The sequence below is a fragment of the Anguilla rostrata genome, chromosome 5, assembly GCF_018555375.3.
Source record: "Anguilla rostrata isolate EN2019 chromosome 5, ASM1855537v3, whole genome shotgun sequence".
Classification (NCBI taxonomy): domain Eukaryota; kingdom Metazoa; phylum Chordata; class Actinopteri; order Anguilliformes; family Anguillidae; genus Anguilla; species Anguilla rostrata.
Genome location: NC_057937.1, coordinates 9,295,073 through 9,321,395, shown reverse-complemented (window position 1 = coordinate 9,321,395; position 26,323 = coordinate 9,295,073). Strand labels below are relative to the sequence as shown.

The 26,323-nt window shown below is 43.9% G+C and overlaps 2 protein-coding genes across 7 annotated transcripts; both read left to right on the top strand.

Moving 5' to 3' along the window:
* Positions 1–1,047: 1,047 nt before the first annotated feature.
* tlr3 (toll-like receptor 3) lies at positions 1,048–10,156 on the top strand. Of its 6 annotated transcripts, none has more exons than XM_064335009.1 (5): positions 1,048–1,236; positions 4,344–4,814; positions 6,344–6,535; positions 6,943–8,786; positions 9,437–10,156. In XM_064335009.1, exons 2-5 carry the CDS (start codon positions 4,371–4,373, stop codon positions 9,663–9,665), a joined length of 2,709 nt encoding a protein of 902 aa, XP_064191079.1. In that variant the 5' UTR covers positions 1,048–1,236; positions 4,344–4,370; the 3' UTR covers positions 9,666–10,156. The 6 variants fall into 6 exon arrangements, with proteins under 6 accessions (XP_064191079.1, XP_064191078.1, XP_064191077.1 ...); XM_064335008.1 differs by lacking the exon at positions 1,048–1,236 and adding an exon at positions 1,950–2,089; XM_064335007.1 differs by lacking the exon at positions 1,048–1,236 and adding an exon at positions 2,906–3,043.
* Positions 10,157–12,382: 2,226 nt separating this feature from the next.
* LOC135254656 (cytochrome P450 4V2) lies at positions 12,383–24,790 on the top strand. Its single transcript, XM_064335010.1, has 11 exons — positions 12,383–12,938; positions 14,195–14,307; positions 15,319–15,404; positions 16,077–16,267; positions 16,684–16,753; positions 17,858–17,984; positions 18,496–18,669; positions 20,927–21,029; positions 21,472–21,606; positions 21,917–22,096; positions 23,249–24,790. Exons 1-11 carry the CDS (start codon positions 12,746–12,748, stop codon positions 23,410–23,412), a joined length of 1,536 nt encoding a protein of 511 aa, XP_064191080.1. The 5' UTR covers positions 12,383–12,745; the 3' UTR covers positions 23,413–24,790.
* The last annotated feature ends 1,533 nt before the right edge of the window (positions 24,791–26,323 follow it).

Here is a 26,323-nt window from a genome sequence, read left to right as displayed (position 1 = left end):
AATCACTGATGGAAGAACCAAAATGGAATAAGATGCAGCCATTGTACATGGGTTTCACGCACATCCATTTAAAGCGACGCACCTACAGTAGTACCCTGTGATGTACTGCGCTAGCTCATATTCACTGTCCCTAATTTAGCACAGGAAACTCTCCTCGTTACCATCACACTACAAGGCTCCCAATGTCTCATTATTTATTTACACTGAGAGCAAGGCTTGTATCTGACTGGTACATTATTAAACAGACATAATATGGCTCTCCTTCAGGAAATCTGACCTTTCTGGTTTGTAGTCATCCTCTGTTCCCATCTTTTGGTGAACTCACACTTGCCTTAAATCCAAATGACACGCCAGTAAACTGCCCCTTGCAGTCTGCTCTTTTTTGATCTCACAAAGAAACACACACACACATATGCAGACACACACACACAAACACACACAAAATGACTGTTTTTCCCCTTTCATCTTCTTCAAGCTAAGCGGGTGCTCAGTGCATCCAGCTCCTATTCCAAGTCCAGTTTCATCTGGAATGATGATTCTCCACCTACCAAGTGGGCAATAACTTATTTTCCAGAATTAATTATGCACTGCCCTGTAGGGTCGCTGGCCAGAATCCGCACAGCCAAGGTCATGATTTCATTTCAGAATGTGAGGGGGGGCGGGGGGTGCGGCACTGAGAGCAAAGTTCTTCAGATGGACACACCACACAATAGCCTAAGCTCAGTTTCTACCTCATGACATCACTGTATGGATCTCCCTCTGAAACAGACAGCATGGGCTCCCCTTAGTGGCTGTGCTACAAAACGTATCAATCATAGGAGAACACAAAGCAAGGGTTTGGGAATAAAGCCTATTCCTGATTATACTCAGTTCATCGATGGAACTACAGTACCGTATCTATCCCTTGTGTTTCAGCGCATTTCAGAGTTGAAAAGTGAATCCCACCCCCTTCTCATTTCCTCCTTTCTGGTTCCTCAGTCTGTCGTGTGCTGGGGAATAAGATGTGTGTTTCAACACATTATCAGACTAGACTCCAGACCAAAGACACATTACATTACATTACATTACAGGCATTTAGCAGACGCTCTTATCCAGAGCGACTTACACAACTTTTACATAGCATTACACACAATTTCACAACTCTGATAGACATGTAAGACACTTTAATCCCTCCTCTTTTTAGAAAAAAAGAAAAGAAAAGACTGAAGCGCAGATCCTTGGCGTGGACTATCCAATGTAAGTAGCCATTTTCATAAAACCTACCTCAACCAATGTAGCATCAGCCTAGTTGATGCATGGCAGCCATGTTGTTCCCGATAGCTCAACACATGTTAGCAACCTTCTTCATTAGACATTCAACAAGGTTTAAGTGCTGAACTACATGCCTGCCTCCTAGTTGTTTTTTTTTTTTTACACTGTGCATTTGCCCTTTTTGTAAATCACAGTGTCACGATGTTTGTGACATCTGCAATACGAATACTCTCATCTTAGATATTCCTACTAAGTTGCCCATTAGGAAAAGGAAAAGTAATTAATTATTAAAACAATTATTATTTCAAAAGTGCAAAATGCCATTATTACATGACCCCAGAGGATATGTTATTACATAAGTTTTTATGGACACATATCGAAAAATTCACTATATATCAATGCAGTTCACATTTTAGCAAGTGTCCCTTTTTATAAAATGGGTTATATGACCATAGATATAAGAAAGGGTAGATAGACGAGTTTGGCATCCTATTCCACTCTGAAAAGCTACCCACATAGATATGCAGTGGGCTTATCTCTGATGTTATTTGTGACAGAAAGTGAGAAAGTGACACTTCCTTAAAATCACCTTCAAGTCACTCAAGTCAGGGGGGGCATCACGTGTCACTCACGGTTAAAACAGGGTTGAGATTTTCCCTTCCCCTTCACTGATTGCGGTGAAGAAGATTTTATTTTAATTTTATTTTTTACAGCCTTAACATCTGGTTTTTCAAGTGTGTGAAAATGGGAAGTGGAATTAGCATTTAAGTCAGGCTATAACTTTATACTGCAGCACAGAAGACAAGAACTGAGCGTTGAACTGGGACCTGGGGATAATGTAAGTGATATTATGGTCACACCTCTGCAAAACGTATTTCATCATCAGCTATGAAATGTAATATTGGCTATGCTAGCTTCCGTCCATTCCTTAGAGTGCAAAATGGCATATTTCTTCAATCAGAACACATGCATGATTATTTGACTTTTGTGGTAGAGTTGACCAGAACCGCCACAATAACGGTTCGGTCAATTTGACTTGCGTAAGCAACGACTGATATGACAGTATTAACATCTACTGCAAAGATGGGCATCAGAATAAAGTTTTGAACATATAAACATTTAAACACATGACATTAGCATGTTAAGTAACACGTTTGTACATGAGATTTAGTATTGTTAGTAAAACAGTACAGACAGTTACACAGTAACAAGAACAACGAAGAAAACAAAAATAGTCCATATAACATTATATGACACCTATTACAGGGTAGCCTACGCATATAACAGGTTAAAAATAATACTTGCCCTCTTATCACACAGCTTTGCAAATATATGAAGCAATGACTTGCAAAAGACCAAGATGTTTTTTAGTAGGCCTACATGGTCAGTCAATTTGACACATGCCAATCTTTCAAGTCCTTTGAGCTTGAATAACAACTCGCCACAAATGATGGAAGAGCTTTAGAAAAGCAGGTCTTTATCCAAATATACCGTGCAAGTCGTTTAAAAGTCACTGAACACCACGAGGTAGCTATCAGAAAACTTGGAATACTTTTCGGCCATAACAAACAAAAAAGAAAACGATAACGTTGAACTCAAAAGATAAATAAGTTCAACGGTCAGATAAGTAGTTAATAGTACACACCTATAAGTACAAATATCCGGAACCGGCGTGGTGCCTCCTTGGCGGAGTTGAACAAAGAAGACGGTTGCACTTCATTCTTCTATTTTCCAGGACAGCATATAACCGCCGCAGAAGCAATCGAATAAACAGAGAAAATAAAACGCAAATGTTTAAAGCGTACTATCCCTACAAACACACAACGTAATGACAACGTTGCACTTTGGTCGTAATTTAGTAAGTCGCAACATTACCAACATGTGACGTTGTGACAACATTGCTCTATAGTCGCAAAATAACCAGTCCTCATGGAGACTGTTCTGCAACGTTGCGCATACATCCGAATTAGCATACGTATGTTGTTTATTTATACATTTCAAACCACATTTATTGTCTTTAAAGTAGTTCTCACAGTGAGTAGGCTATTATGATAGTTTATTTGTATACGATTTGGTTATTCTCTTGGTGGTTCTGTCTGTCGTGAAATATAATTTCGATTTACTTAAGAAATTGTATCCCGAGGACAGAAACTAACATCATTCCACTGGATGTACATTCTGTTGTAACTGCCTGAAGTAAATCGCTCAACATATCTGTCACTTTCATTAGGTGAACAAATTCGAATAGGTCTATGCAGATGACGTCGTTTTATCATATCACAGCAACGGCGACATTGGATTGGATGGCACAAGTCCAAGTACCGGAGACGGTGCCAGACTTCGCCGTTCAGTTTCGTTTCTCGCCTCATGAAGCTTGCAGCAGTTGCTAGTTCCGCCACCTATTTCCAAAACCAAGACTGTTTTTGTTTGTTTGACAGTCATATTTCCTGGTTTGATAAGAATTTGAGCGACGGAGGCAAGACTAGTCTGGTTTTTGTAAAAAAGGAGGAATACAGAGAAATCGAGGCAAGGCAAAAAAAAACCAAACAAACATTTTGTTACCTCGATCAAAGGACATGTCAAAACATGTAATTAATCAAATGTTTATATACATAGTAGAGAAATGGTTCGGTGCTCTCTAAATATAGCATTGGCTGAATATACTAGAAAATTACGTGGCTTGATTGTTTTATTTCGTGCTGTACACTAGCCTATATGATACACAAGGGTTATGGCTAACTCAGTTGAATTGCTCATAGTTTCTATCGTAAACGTTTAGGTTTGAATCGAATCGACTTCCTTCGATTCTACGTCTTGCAGAATGTTTTAGAATGAGGAATGCGGTAGAAACGAATTTTTATTTATTTATTTATTTATTTATTTATTTATTTATTTATTTATTTATTTGAAACCGTTTACCTATATTCTACATTTAAGTGTAACAATATTGTTAAGCATCTAAAATAACATGGCACCAATTTGTATATATTTTTATGCACAATGATTTTGGCACTGTATGATCATAGCGTTGGTTTCTCTGACAGACATATTGCTTTAGTTTTGTTTCCCTGACGGCCTTCCGTTCTCCCTAGGTTTCATGCCTTCGGACGGTAGGAGCCATGAAGGTAGCGCCTCTCTTCCTCCTGACTTGCCTCTTGGGCCTGCTTGTCCAGAGCCCCTGCCTCCTGGCGCAAAAGGCGACCGCCTGCGAGGTTAAAGGTCGGACGGCAGACTGCACGCACCTGAGTCTCAAAGAGGTGCCCCCCGATCTGCCCGCCGACATCACCGGGCTGGACGTGTCCCACAACATGCTCCCGGCGCTGCCCGGACTGTCCCTGGCGTGGTACCCTCAGCTGGTCCGCCTGGATGCCAGCTTCAACGACATCAAAGGCCTGGATCCCGACATGTGCCTCGCCCTGCCCCTCCTGAGGCACCTCGTGCTCCACCGCAATGAGGTCCACCTCCTGACCGAGAAGGACGTGCTCCACTGCGCCAACCTCACTCACCTGGACCTGTCCTCCAACCGGCTCAAGCTACTGGGGGAGCCTTTTCGGCCCCTGCAGGTAACGTACTGTGGACCCCTGCGCGATGTCCCCGTTAGGAACTGGCCCATAAAGGTGCTCTGTGCTGGTTGTGTGATGCCCTGTGCTGGTTGCGTGATGCCCTGTGTTGGGCAACACCAGCTTAGGTGGGTCCGATGAAAATTAACCCAAGCAAAGTCAATGCTACACAGTAGAATGTTCACTGTTAAACGGGACTCTTATGTTCTCTGTTGGAGTTGAATTAACACTGGACATTTTACTGTGCACATATTCCTATCAGTGCCCTTCATATGGTAGAGGTCTTTCTCCGATTAGGCCAGATACACAGCAAAGCTACATTGCTAACTTGCTGGAATTTCTGGAATTAAGCTGCCAGTGTAGAATATTCACATTGAAGCTCTGTGGTCAAGCTGTGAGAAAACAAAACCTAGGGAAAATAAAAAGATGGATTAATGAGTTATGTCATATTTTTACTTGCTTGGTAGATGACCTCATCACCCCCAACACTTGCATTGTTGTTACATATTATGCATTTGTACAGCAAGGCAATAATGAATATGACAGCACATTCTGTGTCTGCACTGTAGCAAAGAGGATGCAAGTAGGCGTCATGGCTTCTGTGGTGTGAAAACTCAGCAGACACACTGTCCCATGCAGCTCATTTCAGTTCCCCATGGTCCTTTCTCCAGTTCCTGGTTTTCAGACTTTCCAAGCACGCACTGTTTCACCAACAGGGTTTATAAAAAAACTCAGAGCAGTATACATCCAGTATGTGGGATGGTGCATGCAGGTATTTGCATCAACACAAATAATTATTTGGATATCACTAGATGAGTCAGCTAGCTAGCAGCCATCAGAGCTCAGTACTGATCAGTGCATATTCCAGTCTGCTTAAGCTGTTGGAAATTTGCTCTTCCACACTTGACAGGACCCAGCATTTTGAGTATGCATCAATGTGTTCACATAGATAGTTTCTGCAAACCTAGCAGCCACAAACTGCAATACAATAGCCACAGTTATATTGTAGAACATAAGAACACTGACAGTGGAATAGAACATAAGAACGCACTTGTTTGATGATGACAATAAGTGACTCAGACCACCTGGGCGTATTTTTTTTTTAACCATTAAGTTGAGTTACCCAGCGCTTTCTCATGCCTGGTCTTTGAGTACTGGTAAGCCTGGTAAGCTAACATTACATTACATTACAGGCATTTAGCAGACGCTCTTATCCAGAGCGACTTACACAACTTTTGTACATAGCACTTTACATTGTATCCATTTATACAGCTGGATATATACTGAAGCAATGCAGGTTAAGTACCTTGCTCAAGGGTACAACGGCAGTGTTCTTACCCGGGAATCGAACCTGCGACCTTTCGGTTACAAGCGCAGTTCCTTACCCACTGTGCCACACTCCGTCCCTAACCTAACCTTGCGGCGGAGCTGTGTGAAGCTTCCATCAGTAAAACCAAATGCAGTGCTAGGCATAGAGGCAGGACTTGTGCCATGTAGGGTCATTTGCTTAAACGCGGCGCTCTCCTCGGCAGAGGCTGACCCGGCTGGACGTGTCGGCTAGCGGTCTCACCTCGGCCCGTTTGGGGTCCGTGCCGCAGCTGTGGAGCCTGAAGACGTTGTCCCTGTCTGGGAATGCCATAAAGAGCATCAAGAGCAATGACCTCTCCTACCTCAGCAACTCCTCCATCCAGACACTGATCCTCTCTTCTCTGCCACTGAAAACGGTACTCGCAGTGGGACACAGAGACTCCACAGTTCCTCAGTGCTTCAGTAACCTCATGCACTGGAAGGATTTAGCACCTTGCAGCCCATTTATTTTTCGTAAGATTATTAAAAATTGATTAACTAATTCAATTAAATTAAGTTAGTGAAATTTATAGAAGGTGCTTACACTTCTTAAGTTAAAGATAATGCACCAATCAGGATGGATGGTCCTGAGAAATTTTATAATGAGAAATTCCCATTACTGTATTTGTCTATTGCTACCAAACAGTTCATAATGATTAATATTCTTGTCTCCAGTTGCCCAAAATGTCAGTTTGTAGGATAATTCATGGCCTGAGTTTGAAAATATCCAAGTCGACGTGATTGAAGGATTCGAAAATCAAACTGTAGCTCTTCCTGTTTGCAGCTTGAGCCTGGATGCTTCCAGCAAATCAGAGGACTGCGAGATCTGGTGATGGACAGTTCTCCGCTCAGCCCCCAGTTAATTGTCAAATTGAGCGAGGAGCTGTCGGGGACGAGGATCGCCAGCCTTTCCCTCCGGAATATCAAGCTGGTGTCCCTCACCAATACCACCTTCAAAGGCCTGCAGGACACTAACCTGACCTCTCTGGACCTGTCCAGCAACAGCATGGTGTCACTGCACAACAGTCCTTTCCAGTGGCTGGGCACTTTGGAGAGGCTATGCCTCAACGAGAACCACCTCAAGCACCTCACCAGTTCCTCATTCACAGGGCTGGGGAACCTCAGGGTCATGAACCTCACCAGGGCGTTGGTGAAGAGCCACAAATCGCCCTACCCTATCATCGACGACTTCTCTTTCGGTCCGCTGGCCAGACTGGAAACCCTGCTAATGGACTACACGGCCTTCCAAGGGATCACGGCCGACCTCTTTTCAGGACTGGAGAGCCTCGGTCACCTGAGCCTGAGCTGGAGCAGCGTCGGCCTTCAGACTGTGAGCGGCAAGACGTTCGCCTCACTGTCCCGCTCGCCGCTCCGCACGCTGGACCTGACGGGCGCGGACATCTCGCGCCTGGAACCGGGGGCCTTCTCGGACCTGGGGAACCTTACCAAGCTGCTCCTGGGCTCCAACTTCATCTCCCAGACCCTGACGGGGGAGGAGTTCCGGGGTCTGGCCAGCCTGGAGGAGCTCAACCTGTACCGCAATAGGAAGATCTCCCTCTCCCCTTTGTCCTTCGTCTCCGTGCCCTCCCTGAGGACGCTGATACTGGGGCTCGCTCTGGCCCAAAATCAGGACTTCGACCCCTCCCCGTTCCAGCAGCTTCGCAACCTGTCCACGCTGGACCTCAGCAACAACAACATTGCCAACGTGATGGAGGGCCTTCTGGCCGGGCTGGAGAACCTTCGGGTCCTCAGGCTGCAGCACAACAACCTGCAGCGAGTGTGGAAGAGCGCCAACCCGGGCGGACCCGTCTCCTTCCTGCAGGGCCTGCGCAGCCTGGAGACGCTGGACCTGGACAGCAACGGGCTGGACGAGATCCCTGTCACGGGGCTGAGCGGGCTATCCCAGCTTCGCGAGCTCGGCCTTGCCGGGAACGTCCTGGACCACCTGCGGGACTCCATCTTCGACGACCTGGACTCCCTGCGGGTGCTGCGGATGCAGAGGAACCTGATCACCTCGGTGCCGCGAGGCGTGTTCCAACCCGCCTTCCGCAACCTCAGCGTGCTCCGCCTGGAGCGCAACCCCTTCGACTGCACCTGCGAGAGCATCCTGTGGTTCGTCAACTGGCTCAACGCCACCAACGCCAGCGTGCCCCAGCGGGGCTCCGAGTACATCTGCAACACGCCGCAAGCTTATTTCAACAAGTCCGTGGACCGCTTCAACCCCCTGTCCTGCAAGGACATGGTCCCCTTCTTCGCCCTCTATGTCGCAAACTGCATCCTGGTGCTGATCTTCATGACAACCGCCCTCATATCCCATTTCCAGGGGTGGAGGATTAAGTTCCACTGGAACGTCCTGGTCAACCGCACCTTGGGCTTTGCAGAGCCGGACCTGGGCGAGGCCAGGTTCGAATATGACGCCTACTTGATATATGCACCGGGAGACAGTAAATGGGTGGAGAGACACTTGCTTCCCCTAGAGGAGGACAAGCAGTATAGCTTCTTCATGGAGGACCGTGACGCTGAGCCGGGCAGATCCCAGTTTGAGGCCATTGTTGAGGCCATGAGAAGCTCCAGAAAGATTGTGTTTGTCGTCACAGAAAAGCTACTGAGTGACCCGTGGTGCCGAATGTAAGCTATTATTATTATTATTATTATTATCCAGTCATCATTTTTAAATGGTGTATTTATTGTTTTAACTTTGAAGTAATATAGTGTTATCTTAGTATAGACTTGTAATGAAAGTTTACCTCTGCATTTATAAAATCTCAGTCATGTACAAAATTGATGTTTTATTGGGCACAGCCAGCAGTTTTTCTGTAAAATGAATAGGAAAAATTATTATTCATTTGGGATTATTTTCCTTAAGGGCTCTGCAAATGCATTGTTATTAATGCAAGTACTGTATGAGGGGAAGTGGATATATTTGAAAACAGGAAGGATGTGGTTATTAGTCTTAGGTATATTTTATCCGTCCTCGTGTCCTCGGTCCTCAACTGGCCCAGAAATCGGAAAAAACGCAGAAATATGAGGGCGTCCTTTGTGGAAATTCTTTTTGGACTGTGTGATTATAAATGATCGACCTGGGAATCCACCTCTCTCCATCTGCAAAGAGCCCTTACACAGCTTGTGAAAACCACTTCTGGTTTTCAATCGGCTTCCTCGATGCATGATATTTGCGAAATATTTCGAATTTAAGGAAGGAATTGTACATTAACGTCTAGAGCTTTGCAGCACGTTGTGTGTGTTTGTGTAACAGCGCCCCACTCTGGTCGCTCCAGGTACAAGGCGCATCAGGCCATGCACCAGGTGATCGAGGACAGCCGGGACTCCGTGGTGCTGGTCCTGCTGGAGGACGTCCCGGACCACAGGCTGAGCCGCGCCCTTCTGATTCGCAAGGGCATGCTGAAGTCCCGCTGCATTCTGCACTGGCCCCTGCAGAGGGAGCGCATTCCCGCCTTCCGCCACAAGCTGCAGGTGGCGCTAGGCTCCAGCAACGCTGTACAGTAGTCGTGTGTGTATTTGTGTGTGTGTCTGTGTGTGTGTGTGTGGGGGGGGGGTGGTTCTTACCTGTTGTCCTTCCGCATGGCTTGAAGGGGGCTGGGTGGGCAGTGTGGTGACACCTGTACCAATCTGCTGTATGTGCCTTCCTGATGAACTATTGTTTAATCACGTTCTCAACTTTTTTCACTAGAGTAGGCCTTCATTTGTGCAGCCAGTTTAAACCAGTTTACTGTACTTTAGCTTACTTTTGCAATGTCAGGAGAGTGTTCACTTTAAAGACATAATTTATTATGTAATAAAAAAAACATTTATTACAAACTAGTGTAATTTGAACCACATACAGGTTTTTTTTACCATTATATAGTTTTGTGGATATTACTATATATTGATAAAATGGATTGTGCTGTTGGCTTTATGCCATCTGTGTATTTGAGATTATGATTTTTATTGCCATGACTTTACAGAGAATCTTTGTGGATAAAACTGACTTGCCAAAGCTCTCAGTGTATTTTCACTCAGTCAATGAGTCATTTTTATAGAGAACCCCATTCTCTTGTGTTTTATTGACCTCTAGTGGCTGTATTCTGGTAAGACAGGGTGTAGTTTTCATTTGAGTTACATTTTAAATGTCCTGTTTTCATCTATGGATGGATTGGAGTTTTGTGTTCCATTTCCAACATTTTCAACTAATTACATTTTTTTCCATTAATTCAAAGGTACATATTTATTCCTCATATATTTATTCCTTAGGGCAAAAAAATGTTTGATAGCTCTGCACAAGCAAACCATTTATAGAACATCCTTGCTTTAAAATTATGAAAAGGTGAGTAATCTAACCAAAACAGAAGCAGAACACATATATGTGTGTCCTTCAATTTAAGATCATATTGAATCAAATGGCACTGAAATCGATAGTCAAGCAGCTGCCAGAAAGCAGAACAGAAATAAGAGGAAGCAGACCGGGCTAACAAGAAATTACTGTCATGGTTTTGGCTGATGCCACCATTTCTTTTCCTTTCCTGCGCCTTTTCTTCAGTTATTACGGCCATTGGTTTTTTTATGCACCTTTTCTTCAGTTATTACGGCCATTGAGTTGATTGAATTATACACGTGCAAATTTCCTTTTACAATTTGCACCTGTTGGTGTTCTATTTAAACCCTGAGCAAGCCGATAAGCTTTGCTTCAGTGTCACTTATGTTGCACGAGAGCCGGTATTCTGTCAAGCGAGGTAAAGGTAAAGGTAAAGGTAAAGGTAAAGGTAAAGGTAAAGGTAAAGGTAAAGGTAAAGGTAAAGGTAAAGGTAAAGGTAAAGGTAAAGGATTGAGCTGCGACATTGGCTTGTTGTGGCTATAAAATTAGCACAACAGTCTTTAGCTTTTTTAGATTGTTGGCAACAAGTTAGTGCCACAATCTAAGCTCAGTATTCTTTCTTTAGGGTTTTACTTTTTCAGCCTCGGTTCGAGGTCTGTTTTCTTTGAGTTGCCCCGTTTTCTGCTCCGGCAGTTTTGTTTTATTTTCATACTCCTTAACCCTTAGTTCTTTTTTACCCAGTACGTGGGTTGTGTAGAGCTTTTCTTTGGGATACTCTCCCTAAGGAGTATTGTTTTCCTTTCCCTTGTCTCTTGAGACTTTGTGGCTATTTTACCTCTGGTTAATAGCTTAAAGAACCCCCTGTTCAGTTGCGGTTGGTCTCCCAAAACTCCAACTCCATCACAATTACATCAACGAAAGTTTAAAAGTGCACAAGAACATTCTACCCACACAAACCCTCTGTGTCACACCCAATTCCAGTGTGACCTGGAACATTTGTGCAGAGGACACCCAGGTGTGTGCAAACTGCCATTTATGAACTGTGGAGCCAGGCAGGCCATGGCAGCATCAGGAAACCATTGATAAAACACCGCATTGACACCTGCAGGGGCAAGGTACAAACCTAAAATTGTTTGCCCGGTCGCAGTGCTCTCACTGACTTGCAGAGGCTTATGGGAAATCAGGTGCATATTGGTAAATGGACTGCATTTATATAGCGCTTTTATCCAAAGCGCTTTACAATTGATGCCTCTCATTCGCCAGAGCAGTTAGGGGTTAGGTGTCTTGCTCAAGGACACTTCGACATGCCCAGGGCATTAGTTAGCTAAAGCCCATTCAGTGTTCATGTTGCACACAATAATGTTTTCATGAGCATGGTGTGTCTGCTGTGAGAAGGAAATCTAATATGCGATTATAACAGCTCTGGGTTTTACCACAGCATTCTATTTAAACCTACCGTCCTTAATCCTGAAGTTATGTTCTGGGGCCAGGTAAATTACCAGGACAGAAGAGAAAGGCGTTCTGAGAAGAGTGCTTATTTTAATAATGGAGATTGTTTCGGACTGGTCAAGCAACAAGAAATCACCCTAGTTACAGTGCTCTTTTGTAACTGAAACCTTACAGCACCAGCAACAATGTGTACAAGGAGAATAAGCAGTCACCACAACATGAGAAGTATTTGTTTACATTTGCGTTCCCTGTCCCAAAATAAAATACAAAATTATTTTCTGGATACGTCAATCCAGTTAAAGAGGCAGTTATAATCATACGTTCACCCACACATCAAGCCTGCCACAAAAGGGGGCTGTGCTATTTGCATTTTCTGTTTACATGGGTAACCACAGCCAAAATGAAAAAAAAAAGCAGAACATTTCTTTTTAACAAAAATGTTTTTAAATTAGCTAATAATGAAACATCCATAAAATAATGAAACAGCGCCTCGTTAATTACGCAAACGGCAATTGGTTTAACCGTGGGTAACAGAAAAAAGACGGAGATGCTCAACATCCAAAGCGAAAACGAGCACGTAAGAGACGGTTCTTTTGGTGTCATTGGCACAGCGCTTTGCTGTTGCGAGGTCAGTGAACGATAAAAGGGCTGATCGAAATGATGATGACAAGGGTTGATCGAAGAGGCAAGCTTATTTTAGCGGCAGGTTTAATTATTTAACCGAACGAGAACCACAATAGTTGTAGTTTCGGCAATTTACAGTCCCAGCTCACGTCAGCAAGAGAAGACACATTGATCTTGGAGATCCCTTCGCCTCCATACGACCATGGCTCAGGACGTCGGAGAATTGTTGGGAGCGTCAGTAGTTTTCGTTTTACTTTTAACTCTATTGGCGATTTTCACTCACCTGTTGCTCAGCAGCTATGTGAGCAAATGGAGACAGATGAAGCCTATTCCAGGTATAAGCCCGACCTACCCTTTACTGGGCAATGCGCTTGCCTTCAAGTCCAATGGACGAGGTAAGACATGCGTACATTTATTTTTAGTGTGACAAATAGTCATCTTGGATGTGTGGTTTATTATGTTTAAAATACACTTCATAGATTTTTAAACTGTATTTAACACTTCATCATAAACGTGACTTTGGATGCGTAATACTGCGCACATCTAAATGTGCAGACAATATATGAAGTTGCGAAGGCCTAACTGAGGATGGCGCATAATGCAAATAAATAAGTAAGTAAGTAAATAAGTAAGTAAGTAAGTAAGTAAGTAAATAATTAAACAAATAAGCAGGAGGAGCAAAAAGTAAACGCAAATTATAACACGTTGCAATATATGCAAATTACAGGAATTTGATTTTGTTTTACACTGCGAATCATGTGGGTCAAGCCTATTCAATAGAATTTAGCGAAAAAACACCCTTATGTCATTAACATAATAATGTAGTACTGCGGCCTGAATCGCCACTGCGCTCCAGAGCATCTGTTGCTTAGCGACGGTGGCACATTGCCGATCCTTTTTTGTTTTGTTGTACAATGAACTTGGGCCTCCTTAATTGATTGCCAACTGTTTTGGGTTTTTGGGGGTGTTATGATAGTGGCCCAGTTAATATAGCTTAACTTTCTTATGTCTTTGGATATAGTCATTGTAAGAAGTCCGTCTCTGATGCCAATATGTCTGCTGGCCACACATTCCCTTGATCTTATCATTATCACAATACAGTTGGTACAATGGTAGAATAGCGACCAGGAGTGAGAGATTGGGAACCATTCAAGTCAACAGACGTGCTAATTCAATCACAACAGGACGGCCAATACACTATGGCCTAATTGATAGGTGTTACAAGGACTGACTACATCCGTCTTGGTATGTATATTCAACACTACTGATCAAAGCTTCGAAAACAAATAAGAAGCAGCCTCTGGAAAGGTTCGTGGTTCAGTCTGACTCTGCTGAATCCAAGGTGTCATTCGTGCGCTTTGTCACTGCCGGTATTGGAAATAAACTTTGTACTTTTTCATCACGTTCGAGAGACGTCCTTTTTTCCTTACATCATGCTACAGCTTTTCTCCACTGTGCAAAATAATCACGATATATTTCAGTTTGCACATTTATTACATGTAAAACATATCTGTAAGTCTGACTGTCTGTTTGTGTGAATATGTGAAGTGCAGCATTCACGATTAGGCCCTTATCCTTTTCTGTTAAACATGATGGGGTATACAGAGAACTTCTGTATAGAGAATGTTGATTGATGTTGTCTTTTCTGTAGATTTCTTCTGTCAACTGATTGAGTACACAAATGCATTCCGGAATGAGCCGCTGATGAAGATCTGGATCGGTCCTGTGCCTTTTCTTGTTTTATTTCACGCTGAAACCATTGAGGTAACCAAGGTTCAACTTGAGTCAGGCTCCTTGTTATTAAAGTCTTCTTGGAGATGTATAAGGGCTATTTGAAAGACCTGTTCGCAAAGCAAGCAAAGACAAAATAAAGTATTTCAAATACTATGAATAGAATTCTCTCACATTTTTGGTTACTATAAGAACATGTTGAATGAATATATGAGAACATGAACAATCATTTTATTTGAAAAATACTTAAATTCGAAGATTTTCAAGAAAATGTTTAAGTATTAATATTATGTATGATTAATATGTATAGAGAGTAAATCGTTTTAATGTTCAGTGTGGAGGCAGTACAAATATGGGTGACAGAACTGGTGCAAGCATTTTCTGAATTATTAAGACCTTGAAAACAACATTAGTGGCACTCACACAACTACATGTTTACCTGTCCAGGAAATACAGTCCTAAGTTCGAGATAACACTTATCAGTTAACTGACACAGTGTTATTTGTTTTATGTTAAAAACCCTCATTTTTTGATTGAGGAACATGACATTCTTTTCCTGGCATTGCCATGGTCAGCCCCCTAAACCATGAGAAATGACAGATATATCTGTGGCTTGTTTTCCGTTACTTGGTCAACTTCACAGGCCTCATAATCAATGGAACAGATGAACAGCAGCAAAAGATCAGGTAGCAGAAATGTCACGAAAAGTGAAATAATGAGTTTTTCCCATTTGTAACAAATTCACAGAGGCGGTTACGGAAATAGTGTGATAGAAAAGGTGTGTATGTTAGATTAGACACTCCTAAGGCACTGGCCTCAGAACTGGAGTTGGTCCCTGGGTGGTGCACTGGGGCTGCCCACTGCCTAAGTAGTTAGGTGGACAGATCACCCCAAATTACCCCACGGGGTCAATAAAGTATAACCGTTAACCTTTTAGTATCTCCCCCTTCATGAGGAGCTTCAGGACGGATATGGTGGGGTGATTTATGCCAGTGCGGGCGCTTGACCGTGATTGGATGTTCCCGTGCATGTCCGCTTCTCCAGATGGTGCTCAATAACCCGAAGCACATGGATAAAGCCTACGCCTACAAGTTTCTCCACCCATGGCTGGGCACCGGCCTGTTGACCAGGTGAGCCTTCCGAACACTGGCACCCGTTTTGGGGCAGCGGGCCGCAGAGCTAGGCTTGGGTTCTGGAAGGTTTCAGGTTCCATGCCTGTGGTTCTGGAACCACCCTTGAGCGAGAGAGTTAACTTGAAGCACCTTGTAAAGAACGCTATTCTTCAGCGTATATAAGAAACGCAGCATTTGGCAGGAGAACCCAAAGACGATGTTGGCTGTGTTTTGCCATCCTTGGTGGCTGGAGCTGAGTCTGGCTGAATGTGGATGCATCTGATTTGTACAGGGATCACTGCCTCTGGTAAAATGTACATTATTCACCGTAAACAAAAGGACGCCATCTTTGTGTCTGTTGAATATTGAATATTTCGCAATGTTTGCCCCTCCTGAGACTGCATACCTTTTGTGATTGTGTTACAATCATCGGTTTGGTCTCTTTATCGGTACGGGATTTAGTTTACTCCACCTTTTGCTGCAATTGAACTTTTGGGCTGAGTGTATGGTTAACCCCTCCCCTTCCCATCCCTTCACCTCCTGCTGCATTTGAACTTTTGGGAAGAGTGCATTGTTAACCCCTCCCCTTCCCATCCCTCCACCTTAAGCGTATTTGCACTTTCAGGCTGAGTGCACTGTTAACCCCCCCGCCTCCCCCCCCCCCCCCACTCCCGTCCCTGTCTGCTGCAGCACTGGGGACAAGTGGCGCAGGCGGCGGAAGATGCTCACCCCCACCTTCCATTTCTCCATCCTGACGGAGTTCCTGGAGGTGATGAACGAGCAGGCGGAGGTGCTGATCGAGAAGCTGGGGAAGCAGGCAGGCAAAGGGGCGTTCAACTGCTTCAACCACATCACCCTCTGTGCCCTGGACATCATCTGTGGTCAGCTGACTTCCTGCCCCCTCCTCCCATCTTTTAATTAATTAATTGATTAATTAATTTTTTGATTAATTGATTGGTTGATTTACATATCACTTAGCTATGGTTTGTAACACAGTGCTTCACAGTACACAGTGTTACTTGTATTTGCATAGTGCTTGAAATGAAACAAAATGGCTTTGCAGTCAATAAGAAATAAATGAGACATTAAAAGTACTAATTAATACTAAATTGAAATCATTGGTGTCTCTGTTTGTTGAAGGTGGCAGATTGATTAGGGCAAATATACAAATGCATATGTTCATTACAAGTCTGGGTTTCCCAATAGTTGTTGATGCAGTATTGACAGAGTGCATCAGTGCATTGTTGGTTCCCTGTTGTTTGGCTTTGAATTCAACCTCCACATGTATTTGTTTCAGAGACTGCAATGGGCAAGAAAATCTATGCGCAGAGTAACTATGACTCTGAGTATGTCCGTTGTGTGTACAGGTAGGTGCTGCATTCAGAATTATATGCAATAATGCTTATGAAATAATATATTACTTTGAATGACTTCACTTGTACGACACGTTGACTTCAAAATGCTGCTATTATTTTGTGGTGTTTTTTAAAAAAGTGGGACCATTTATTTGAGAGTGTTGATAATTTGAAGCAATATAGTAATATGTCTTAAGAATGTCTATGGGAGGCAACAGAGGATGGGGGGTTTTTGGGAAACATTTTGAGAGTATATCCCGGATATCTGTTTAACACTGATAACCTTCACTTTTTTGACTGCTGACATATTCAGATTTTTACTGAGCCACAGCAAACATTGGATGTTTTGAGGGCAGGTAATACAAAGTCAAAGTTATGTGGGGTAAAGTGTGTTATGCAACGCTTACATCATGCTTCGTGTGTTATGAGGACCCTCTGACACACATACAGGCTGAATCCCCAATCAGGTTAAATGGCAGGCCTGAACTTTCGTCTTTAGTGAGCATAACGTATAAATGATGCAGAGTAAATGACAGTGCATGGAGCGTCTGTCTAACCTGTGTGAGTATTACTTAGAGTTACTAAACGCTGAGTAAAGAATTCAAGGGTGTTGTGTGCTACATTTCTTCAGTTTCTTTGCAAAATACTGAGCTTGCTGATTGCTGAAATGAATAAGATTTTGCATGAAGGCCCAAATATATTTAATGCATACGGTTTTTTAATGTAGTTTATTTGAAAAGTCGCTGAAATTAGACTGAAGTCACCTGCATAGCCACCAGCCCCACCCCCCCAAAACCAGTTCTTCATCACTCAATTACAATGAATTAGAGCCTTAATGAAGCCAATAATGCATCCTATTCACACATTGTTTGATAAATACTTCATGGCAATTATTAGCCTTGTATGCACAATTTTGGGTATTTTGGTGAAGTCTCGCACTTACACTGATGCTTGTAATTAGTGACCTGGTAGTTGACTGTTCCCCTGATGGTAGAGTAGTTAATCTGTAATCTGTAGCAGCTCTCAGGGACACTTGTTGTCTGAGCTGGAAGCAGAAGGTCACTGTCCGTCCACAGGAAGCAGAAGGTCATTGTCTGTCATGCCATTCTCTCACAGGATGAGTGACATCATCACCCGCAGGCAAAGGATGCCGTGGTATTGGCCGGACTTGATCTACTACTTCCTGGGGGAGGGGAGGGAGCACAACAGAAGCCTGAAAGTTCTCCACTCCTTCACAGAGAATGTGAGTGAACGAGGGTGGGGGGTGGGGGGTGGGGGGGGGGTGTGGTTAGGGAAATGAAAGTCCTTCAGCTGGATCCGATCAACGCAGGACGGATAGACACTGTCCCTACACAATTCTTTTTTTTTTTACATTCTTCCCCTTTTCTTTATTAAAATGGAAATGGAAACAGTGTGTCTTAAAGAACGGATGCACCATTGAGACCTTTTGCACAGAAGCTCCACAGCTGAAGCGTGTGCACTCAGCTGAGTTTCCCTGCTCTGGCTCTTACCCCCAACAGGCCGCATAGCGCTACGAGAGAGAGAGAGCCCCACTCAGAAGAGAGGCATATATACTCTCCGTAAAATGACTTCTTTGACTTGTCTCCATAGGGGAACCCTTTATAGTTCTTTGTAGAACCCTCTATGCTAAGTGTGAAAGCTTCCTGATTGGGCCGTTTTTCGCAACAAAGAACCTTTGAACCTTTTTAAAATATGTGTGCGATTTCAGAAATGAGATGTTTGGCACCCTGCAGGTGATCTCCGAGAGAGCCGAGTACGTCTCCAGTATTGAGTCGGACAGCGAGTCGGACCAGGGCACCAAGAAGCGCAGGGCCTTCCTGGACATGCTCCTGAAGACCGTGGACGAGGACGGCAACAGGCTGACCCACAAGGACATCCAGGAGGAGGTGGACACCTTCATGTTCAGGGTAAGGCGCGCTGGAGCATTTGGGGGAGGTCACGTGGTTCGCAGTTCGGCGTGGATTCCTGACGGTGCCCGCACCAACTGTGGCCGGCAGCTGCCTGCAGGTGGCGTGTGATTGGCTGTGACGTCACGCTGAGAGGGCGGGGTTTTCTCCGTGGGGGGTTTTCCCGCTTTATTCCCTCAACACTGAGTCCTGTGGTGGAATCCTTTTGACACCAGCTGTGATAGTAGGGCGGTCCTCCTGTGTGATGACTGTGCTCAGCAGGCTGGCTCTGGTATTGAAAAGGAAGGCCTGGCACCAACACATGCCTTGGTAGACAAACCCTCACCCTCCAGAACTGACGGAGCATGTGGCAGCGATGGGACGGGTATGCAACATTTGGTTGGGCATTCCAAAAAAAAGGAGCATAAAAACAGTTTGTGTGCAGACCACAGAACTTCTTAGAAGAGGATGTTTTACAGAATGCGCCATAATGTGTGGGAAGACTGAGTTTGGCTTTGCGTATCATGCCTATTCTCTGGGCTCCACTGGGGTGTAGTGTCATCTTGTGTTTGCCAAACAACACGGAGTGTATTCTCTGAAATGTGAACTTTTATGAAAAAAAAAAAAAGTCATGTATTTGCTGGTATGTTTTAAAATATAAAATAAGAAGCAGAGGGGATTGGCACCACCGTGGGGAAACGCGCTTCCATACCCTTCTGAAAAAAAAAAGACGTTAAAGAAGAACTCCGGTCAGGAATGAAAATTTGATATGTCTGATGTGTATGAAGTACTCACATGCAGTATTCAGTTAGAGTGAGTAGAAAGTGCAGAAGAGTGTTTTTCTTCTGGCAGATCTCTGATCACTTAAAGACTCCCAGAACCATATAGAATACGTTTCCCCCTGTGAAAGGGAACATGTTGTTTTTGGACTGCGATGAAAGCTGCACCTATGTGCTTGTCACATCTCATAAAACATCTTACATTTTCATTTAGGACTATAATTCCTAGATGTAAAATCCCAAACTGATAAAATATATACTTTAACTCTTAAAGAATACAGTATGTGATTTGAATATTCTTGACTGAACTGGACTACTGATGTCATAGTCACTACTGGTCACTGAAAGCAATTGAGTTCTAGAACACTGACTTGCATTCCAAAATACCTGCTCTTCAAAGGGTTAATATGCTGTGTTTCAGACAACAATGTATCATGTTCCAGGATCACCTTCGCTCTCTCTTATCAGTGAGGTGCAGGGCACAGACTGATCCTGGAACACCGGAATGTTTCTCTTTACCAGGGCGAGCAGAACACACTGAAGTACTGCGACTGGATTTAGAGGTGGAAAGGCTGACTCCTGTTTCCTGAACCCTAGAAACAGTTATTTACTGTCAGCCGCCCTGTGGCACAACAACAGTGTTTGCCTGTGGCTCAGAAAACTATGTTAGCACAGGCTTTTGTTGGTATGCGTGGTTCAGAACTTCTCTTCTGAACTGAAAGATAATTTAATTACAGATGAAAATGAATGTTTTTTGTTTCCTGGAAGTGACAAACACACAGATAAAATGTTTCGGGATTAAGGTCGATTTGTACTTTTTGATATTTGTATCATGACATGGAAATGCCAAGGTCATCCTCTTCAACCAAACAGACCTTTTTATCTTGCTTATGTTGAAAACACATTGTTTTTGTTGGTTAATGAAAGAAATGCATTGCATTGAGTACTTTAGCAGATTATGACCATACGTATCAGTTTCCTTACCGAACAGTATAGTTCTACTTTGTGGACACCACTCTGCTGGAGTCTTTATGTTGTTGGCTTGGATTTACAGATGGAGTGTTGCCACGGAAGCTATACTGTAAGTTTCTATGATTACAGAGTTTAGATAGCGGATGACTGAACAGCAATTTCGCTTCAGACAGACAGCACGGTCCCTCGGAGAGATCCTCAGAGGACCCTCTCTTTCCACACTTTTGAAAAGCTGTCATGCGGGAAAAGCTGTCATGCCCTACTTTTGTTCGGCGCAGCCAGATTAATTAATATGATTTCATGCTCTTTGGTTAATTTGAACCCATAAACACGACCTAATGTGTTCACTGTGTTTTGTGACTATTTGAGAATGTAGGTTAATCGTGTATAAATAAGTATATACAAATGTATGCAAAATGTGTTTAAATGCTATGAAGGCAATTTGGGGGCATGTAAAGATAACTTTAGTATCGTCCAATCATTTTGAGGGTTGCTAACAGTGTGTTTTTGCCTCCTGCCTCTGATAGGGCCATGACACGACAGCAGCCTCAATGAACTGGGCTGTCCACCTGATTGGCTCTCACCCGGAAGTCCAGAGGAAGGTTCAGCAGGAACTCCGGGAAGTGTTTGGTAAATCTCCGCTCTCCCTATTGGCTGCTTTCCAATTGTGCCATTTGATTGATGGGTCAGTACCCTCGGCTGGGGCCGAGGACGTTATTCTCATAGCGTTATCTGAAGTCCAATGTCTTAAGGAGAATGTTTAGTTTTGTGTTAGCCGGTTTGCTTTGCTGTTCTGTGTTAGCTGGTTTGCTTTGCTGTTATGCATTGGGGGATTAGTTTAGCTGTTTTTGTTAGCAGGTTTGCTTTGCTGTTCTGTGTTAGCTGGTTTGCTTTGCTGTTATGCATTGGGGGATTAGCTTAGCTGTTTGTGTTAGCAGGTTTGCTTTGCTGTTCTGTGTTAGCGGGTTTGCTTTGCTGTTCTGTGTTAGCGGGTTTACTTTGCTGTTTGGAAAATGGCAGAGTAGCTCCCCGCCTGGTTTTTGCACCCTCATCCTCTCCCTGTTCCTCCCAGGCGAGTCGGACCGCCCTGTTAACACGGACGACCTGAAGAGGCTGCGCTACCTGGAGTGCGTCATCAAAGAGTCCCTGCGCCTGTTTCCCGCCGTCCCGTTCTTCGCCCGCAGCATTTGTGAGGACTGCCACATCAGTACGGCTGCAGTATTATTACTATTATTATTATTATTATTATTATTATTATTATTATTATTATTATTAGGCAGACACTTTTATCTTGGCTAATAGAATCTATATTGAGTGCTAAATTTAATGCTGTCATGAGTGCATTTTGGGATCTCTCATAATGCGCTCCTTGTAGTATCTGGAAATATCTTTGATGTTTTAGGTGAGAGTTAATTGGCGTATAGTTCTTATTACTAACCGTTCCCCATCATTGCACTTCTTCATGCGGTCGTCACCCCTTTATGCCGCTGACTCACGCTCCACCGCTCCTCTGACAGGCGGCTTCAAGGTCCCCAAAGGCGCCAACGCCGTCATCATACCGTACGCCCTGCACCGCGACCCGCGGTACTTCCCCGACCCGGAGGAGTTCCGCCCCGAACGCTTCCTGCCCGAGAATTCGGTGGGGAGGCCCGCGTACGCGTTCGTCCCCTTCTCTGCGGGACTGAGGAACTGCATAGGTGCGTGCCCGTTCTCCGTCGACCCCTCCCTGCTGCTGTCCCGCTCTGAGGTCGCCCCCCTGCCTCTGTTCTCCGCCCACACGACTTTCGTTTTTTTTAATTTACGCCTGAGAAGCTTGCGAACTTTTAACATGATTGACGTCTCTCAGCTCACCTGACTGGTCTAACCTTGAATTTGGTACAAAACCACTTAAGTTCAAAGAAAGAATTGTGGTTGAAGCCTTGGGGTCAGTAGTGCTGCTGCTCTTCTTTTCTACCTGGTTGATCTATTAACGCCGCTGATTGGCCAGAGATTTATCTCAGTGGGTGTCCCAAGTATAAATCAGTCGCGATTACAAGGGAAGAACAAACAGCAGCAGTACTACTGGCTTCCAGACCGGATCTGAGCCCCCCCTGGTCTAAACCCTGGGGGGCAGTAATGCGTTCAGAGGCCCAAAATCTAATTCTGACCCGAGCCAGTACCCAGCGTGGCTAGCACCTAATTGGTCAGTGTACCAACCAGGGCGGGAGCAGTATTTTCTGCATTGGTTGTGCAGCTCAGCACCTGGATCGCAGGGTTAACATAAGCAGACCCGCTGGCTGCGTGTAATGCGTTGTGCATGCGCTCTCCCGGGCGCATGGAGCATGCAGCAGCGATGGCCAACTGCCAAAACTAATAGAAACTGGGAGAAAGGACAAAAAAAATGGGCAGGATTAAAAATGTTTAAAAATCGGTAATAATTGACAAGAGGCAGCTCGGCCTGTGCTTCTGACAGGTCACAGTGCATTTGTCACGATGCACAGCGTATGTACGCCCGCACTCTGTCCCACTGCTTCTGTCCTACCTCTGCAATCAATCATTCATGAAGGAACAAGAAAAACAATAACTTCCCTTCTCACAGAATGCACCCCCAGGGAGAGAGAGTCATATTTATGTATGTAGCCTTTACATAGGCTACATGCATTTACCTCTCTCTCTCTCTCTCTCTCTCTCTCTCTCTCGCTGTGTTTGTGTGTGTGTTTCTATCTGTAGGTACATATGTTTCTTGCTTATTGTTTTGCTTTATCTTATTTGTGCAGTATGTACATTTGTATCTGTGTCGCACTGTGTGTTTATCTGTGTCTGTGTACATTTGTGTGTATTTGAATGTTTGTGTGTTTTTTGTTCTGCAGGTCAGCGCTTTGCGATAATGGAGGAGAAGGTTGTTTTGGCTTCAATTCTGCGCAACTTCAACATTGAGGCGACCCAGAAGCGGGAGGATCTGCACCCCCTGGGGGAGCTCATTCTCCGGCCCGAACAGGGAATCTGGATCAAGATAGAGAAGAGAGCGCAGTGATACCCCCTCCACCCGCCGCCCTCCACTCATTTCTAACCACATCCAGTCTCCTCAATCCACCTACACCCGCCCCCACCCACCTCCGCCCACGCCTACAATTGCATGCACACACGTACACACACACACAGACGCGCACACACGTACACACACACAGACGCGCACACAAACACACACACACAGAGACACACACACGCACAAACACACACGCTATCTCATGCATGCACAGACAACAACATTACAGTATTGCATATGCCCCACTGAAAGTCTGTGCATGACCCTGCTGACAGGGAAAATATCCATGTTACACACGCACCGATGCCTCCCCTCTCTCTCACACACACACACACACGCACACGTACGTACACACACACACACACTCACGCACACACACAGACACACACACACACACAGACTCACACGCACACACACACACACACACACACACCCAGCTTCCCTGTACCCATCACTCCTTGCAGTCAGACTGTGGGAGTATTTCCCATAAGCCCATTCTCTCAGTCATTACTTTCTTCATTTCCTTCCTTTTTCCTGCCGGTGCAGTGCTCAGAGTGTGACAATGAAGTTTCCCCTCAAACCCCCTCGTATATCACAGTTTGTACCACCGTGTCACTCTCTTTAAAAAAATCCATTCGTTCCGTGCGGCTTAACTGATCCTTGGCTGGGCTCCTGGCTGGAGAGCATGAAAATGAAAAATGTTATCTGGGGACTGAACAGACTGAGGTGGAAACTGGACAAACCCACACCTCCCACGCAATCATCTGTAGATCAAGCCCTTAATTGGTAAAATATTTATTTGACTTACAATTACTTAAATAGTTATTGGTTTATGTTAGTTATAGTACATTTTCCCCAAATAGCTCCAAGCATCATACTATGTTCACTCAAAAAATAAAGTAAAAGGAATATGGGTTTCGTTTCCTTGTAAGAGGAACTTGTGTTATTACATTGTAGTTAAATATGAAAGTTCTGTGTAATTGCTCCATGTAGCCACAGTGCAGTTTCCCAATATAACATGAGTTGTGTGGTATGAACAGGTATGTTTGGTGTGTGGTTAGATTGAGGGTTGTGGTCCCATTAATGGTTTGCTTGGGGGCATTTAACAGTTATTACATGTCTAATTGTAGAAATTTGTTCTCTATTACACATTTATTACTGTTTGGGTTGGTAAGTACATATGTAACTGACACCGTATGTAACAAATGTAACTGACACCAAATATAGTGTTAGTGGCAGCATACATGTGTCACATTATTACATGAAGTCTTGGTGTCATAACCCCTTGTGTCTGGTGATGATGGACATGTGATAGATTCACCGTAGATTACAGGCTAATGACAAATAAAGATAGTCTGGCATGGCCTGTTCTTTTCCTGTTTCTTTTATATTCTTTCCTGTTGTAAGCTCCCTCTGTCATTTTCAATGATTGATGAGGAGCGAGGGAATGTAACAGAGAGGAAATGGCTGAACGGCTCAAAGTCGCAGCCCCAAGTCCCTCAGTCCTGCTTGACACAGGCAGCCAGCGAACAGCCCGAAGCGCTCGATACGTTTTCCTGTGGAAAAGAAAAGAAAACTCCAACAGACAAAAGAGAGGCAGGAGAAATGTAGTTGTAACTTTCGCAGCTCGGATCGTCTGTTGACACACTCGTACGCACGTCAGAACTCTAGATCCAGCTGACCTCTCTGTTATTTCTTCAGCACTGTTTCTCCCATTTCTCTCCCTATTCATGAAACCTGTACTCTGAAAGCATTATTGACCTACAGACATCTACATCTCTCGCCTCTTTTTACAATCTTCCGTTTTTTCTTCCTGTGCTTAGACCATCCTGGACAGTAAAATATCCCGTTGGGCTCAAATGCACTCTGTTAAGAGTTGAATTAACACAGGACATTTTACTGTGTCATATTTTACTGTAAATGCCATCTCATCACTTTCTCTAACACTATGCATTCATATGTTCATAAATTCTCTCTGCTGTCATAATTTCTGCTGTTCAGCTTTCTTTAGGACATTTGTAGCTAATAGCCTGAGAGATTCATCTCCCGTACGTTATCTGTTCCTCTGTTTGGTCTTTTACCTTTTATTTGCTGCCCCCTGATTTATGGCTTAGAGCGTGTCATTCTTTCTGATTACTGTATTACTGTTGTAACTGAACAAATGCGATAATCAATTCGTAACATTTTTTGTATCTGGTGTTTGACACCATACACATTTAATGCCCGGAGGGCCAACCGGACATTTTTAAACGTCTTAGCTTTTCTGTTGCACATCTGAATCACGTCTTGAAAATGCAGAACAGGAAAAATGTAGATGCGTCAGACCGATGGAGCTCCTCATAACCACATGACAAATGTTGACTAAATGGTAATGCTAAATAAGCTGCATTTTCAAGATACATCAGGTCAGACTGGATAGATGACTAATTTCCTATAATTCTAGATATGGGGTGTAATGGTGTCTAAAAAAACATAATTAAACTAGAGTAATTTCGATGTAAAGTAAGATACGGTTAATTAGACAGGCATGATTATGAGTGTTGTGACTGACTTCGCTGCTCTGAATTATCGTACTGTGTCAAATTGATCGATGGCTCAACGTAGGGAAAACCCTCCTGAGTATTTTGTCATTGTAGCTTTTGGATGATGATCAAAGGATTGTTTTGACAACTCAATAACCGCAACTATATTATGGAAATAAAGATGCAGTGAAACTATCCTGTCAAACTTCCGTTTTCGTGTGCTGTGTGCTTGCTAGCCTAACAGAGTCTCTTACGCAGCTTCTGACTTTGGAAGAGCTCTTGTTCAGCAGCGTGTGTTTGCTCTAGTAAAACTGCTCCGGTGTGCTTGGAACATGAGTGGGTGTCTAGGACTGCTGTCCTCAAAAGACAGCCTTACA

Excerpts from the sequence above, each read along its gene's own strand:
- tlr3 (XM_064335003.1), top strand. The coding sequence starts at position 3,619 with ATGAAGCTTGCAGCAGTTGCTAGTTCCGCCACCTATTTCCAAAACCAA. Across the intron at positions 3,778-4,343 it reads AGGAATACAGAGAAATCGAG|GTTTCATGCCTTCGGACGGT; the intron begins GCAAGGCAAAAA and ends CGTTCTCCCTAG. Across the intron at positions 4,815-6,343 it reads AGCCTTTTCGGCCCCTGCAG|AGGCTGACCCGGCTGGACGT; the intron begins GTAACGTACTGT and ends TCTCCTCGGCAG.
- LOC135254656 (XM_064335010.1), top strand. The coding sequence starts at position 12,746 with ATGGCTCAGGACGTCGGAGAATTGTTGGGAGCGTCAGTAGTTTTCGTT. Across the intron at positions 16,268-16,683 it reads TGCCCTGGACATCATCTGTG|AGACTGCAATGGGCAAGAAA; the intron begins GTCAGCTGACTT and ends TATTTGTTTCAG. Across the intron at positions 22,097-23,248 it reads GGGACTGAGGAACTGCATAG|GTCAGCGCTTTGCGATAATG; the intron begins GTGCGTGCCCGT and ends TTTGTTCTGCAG.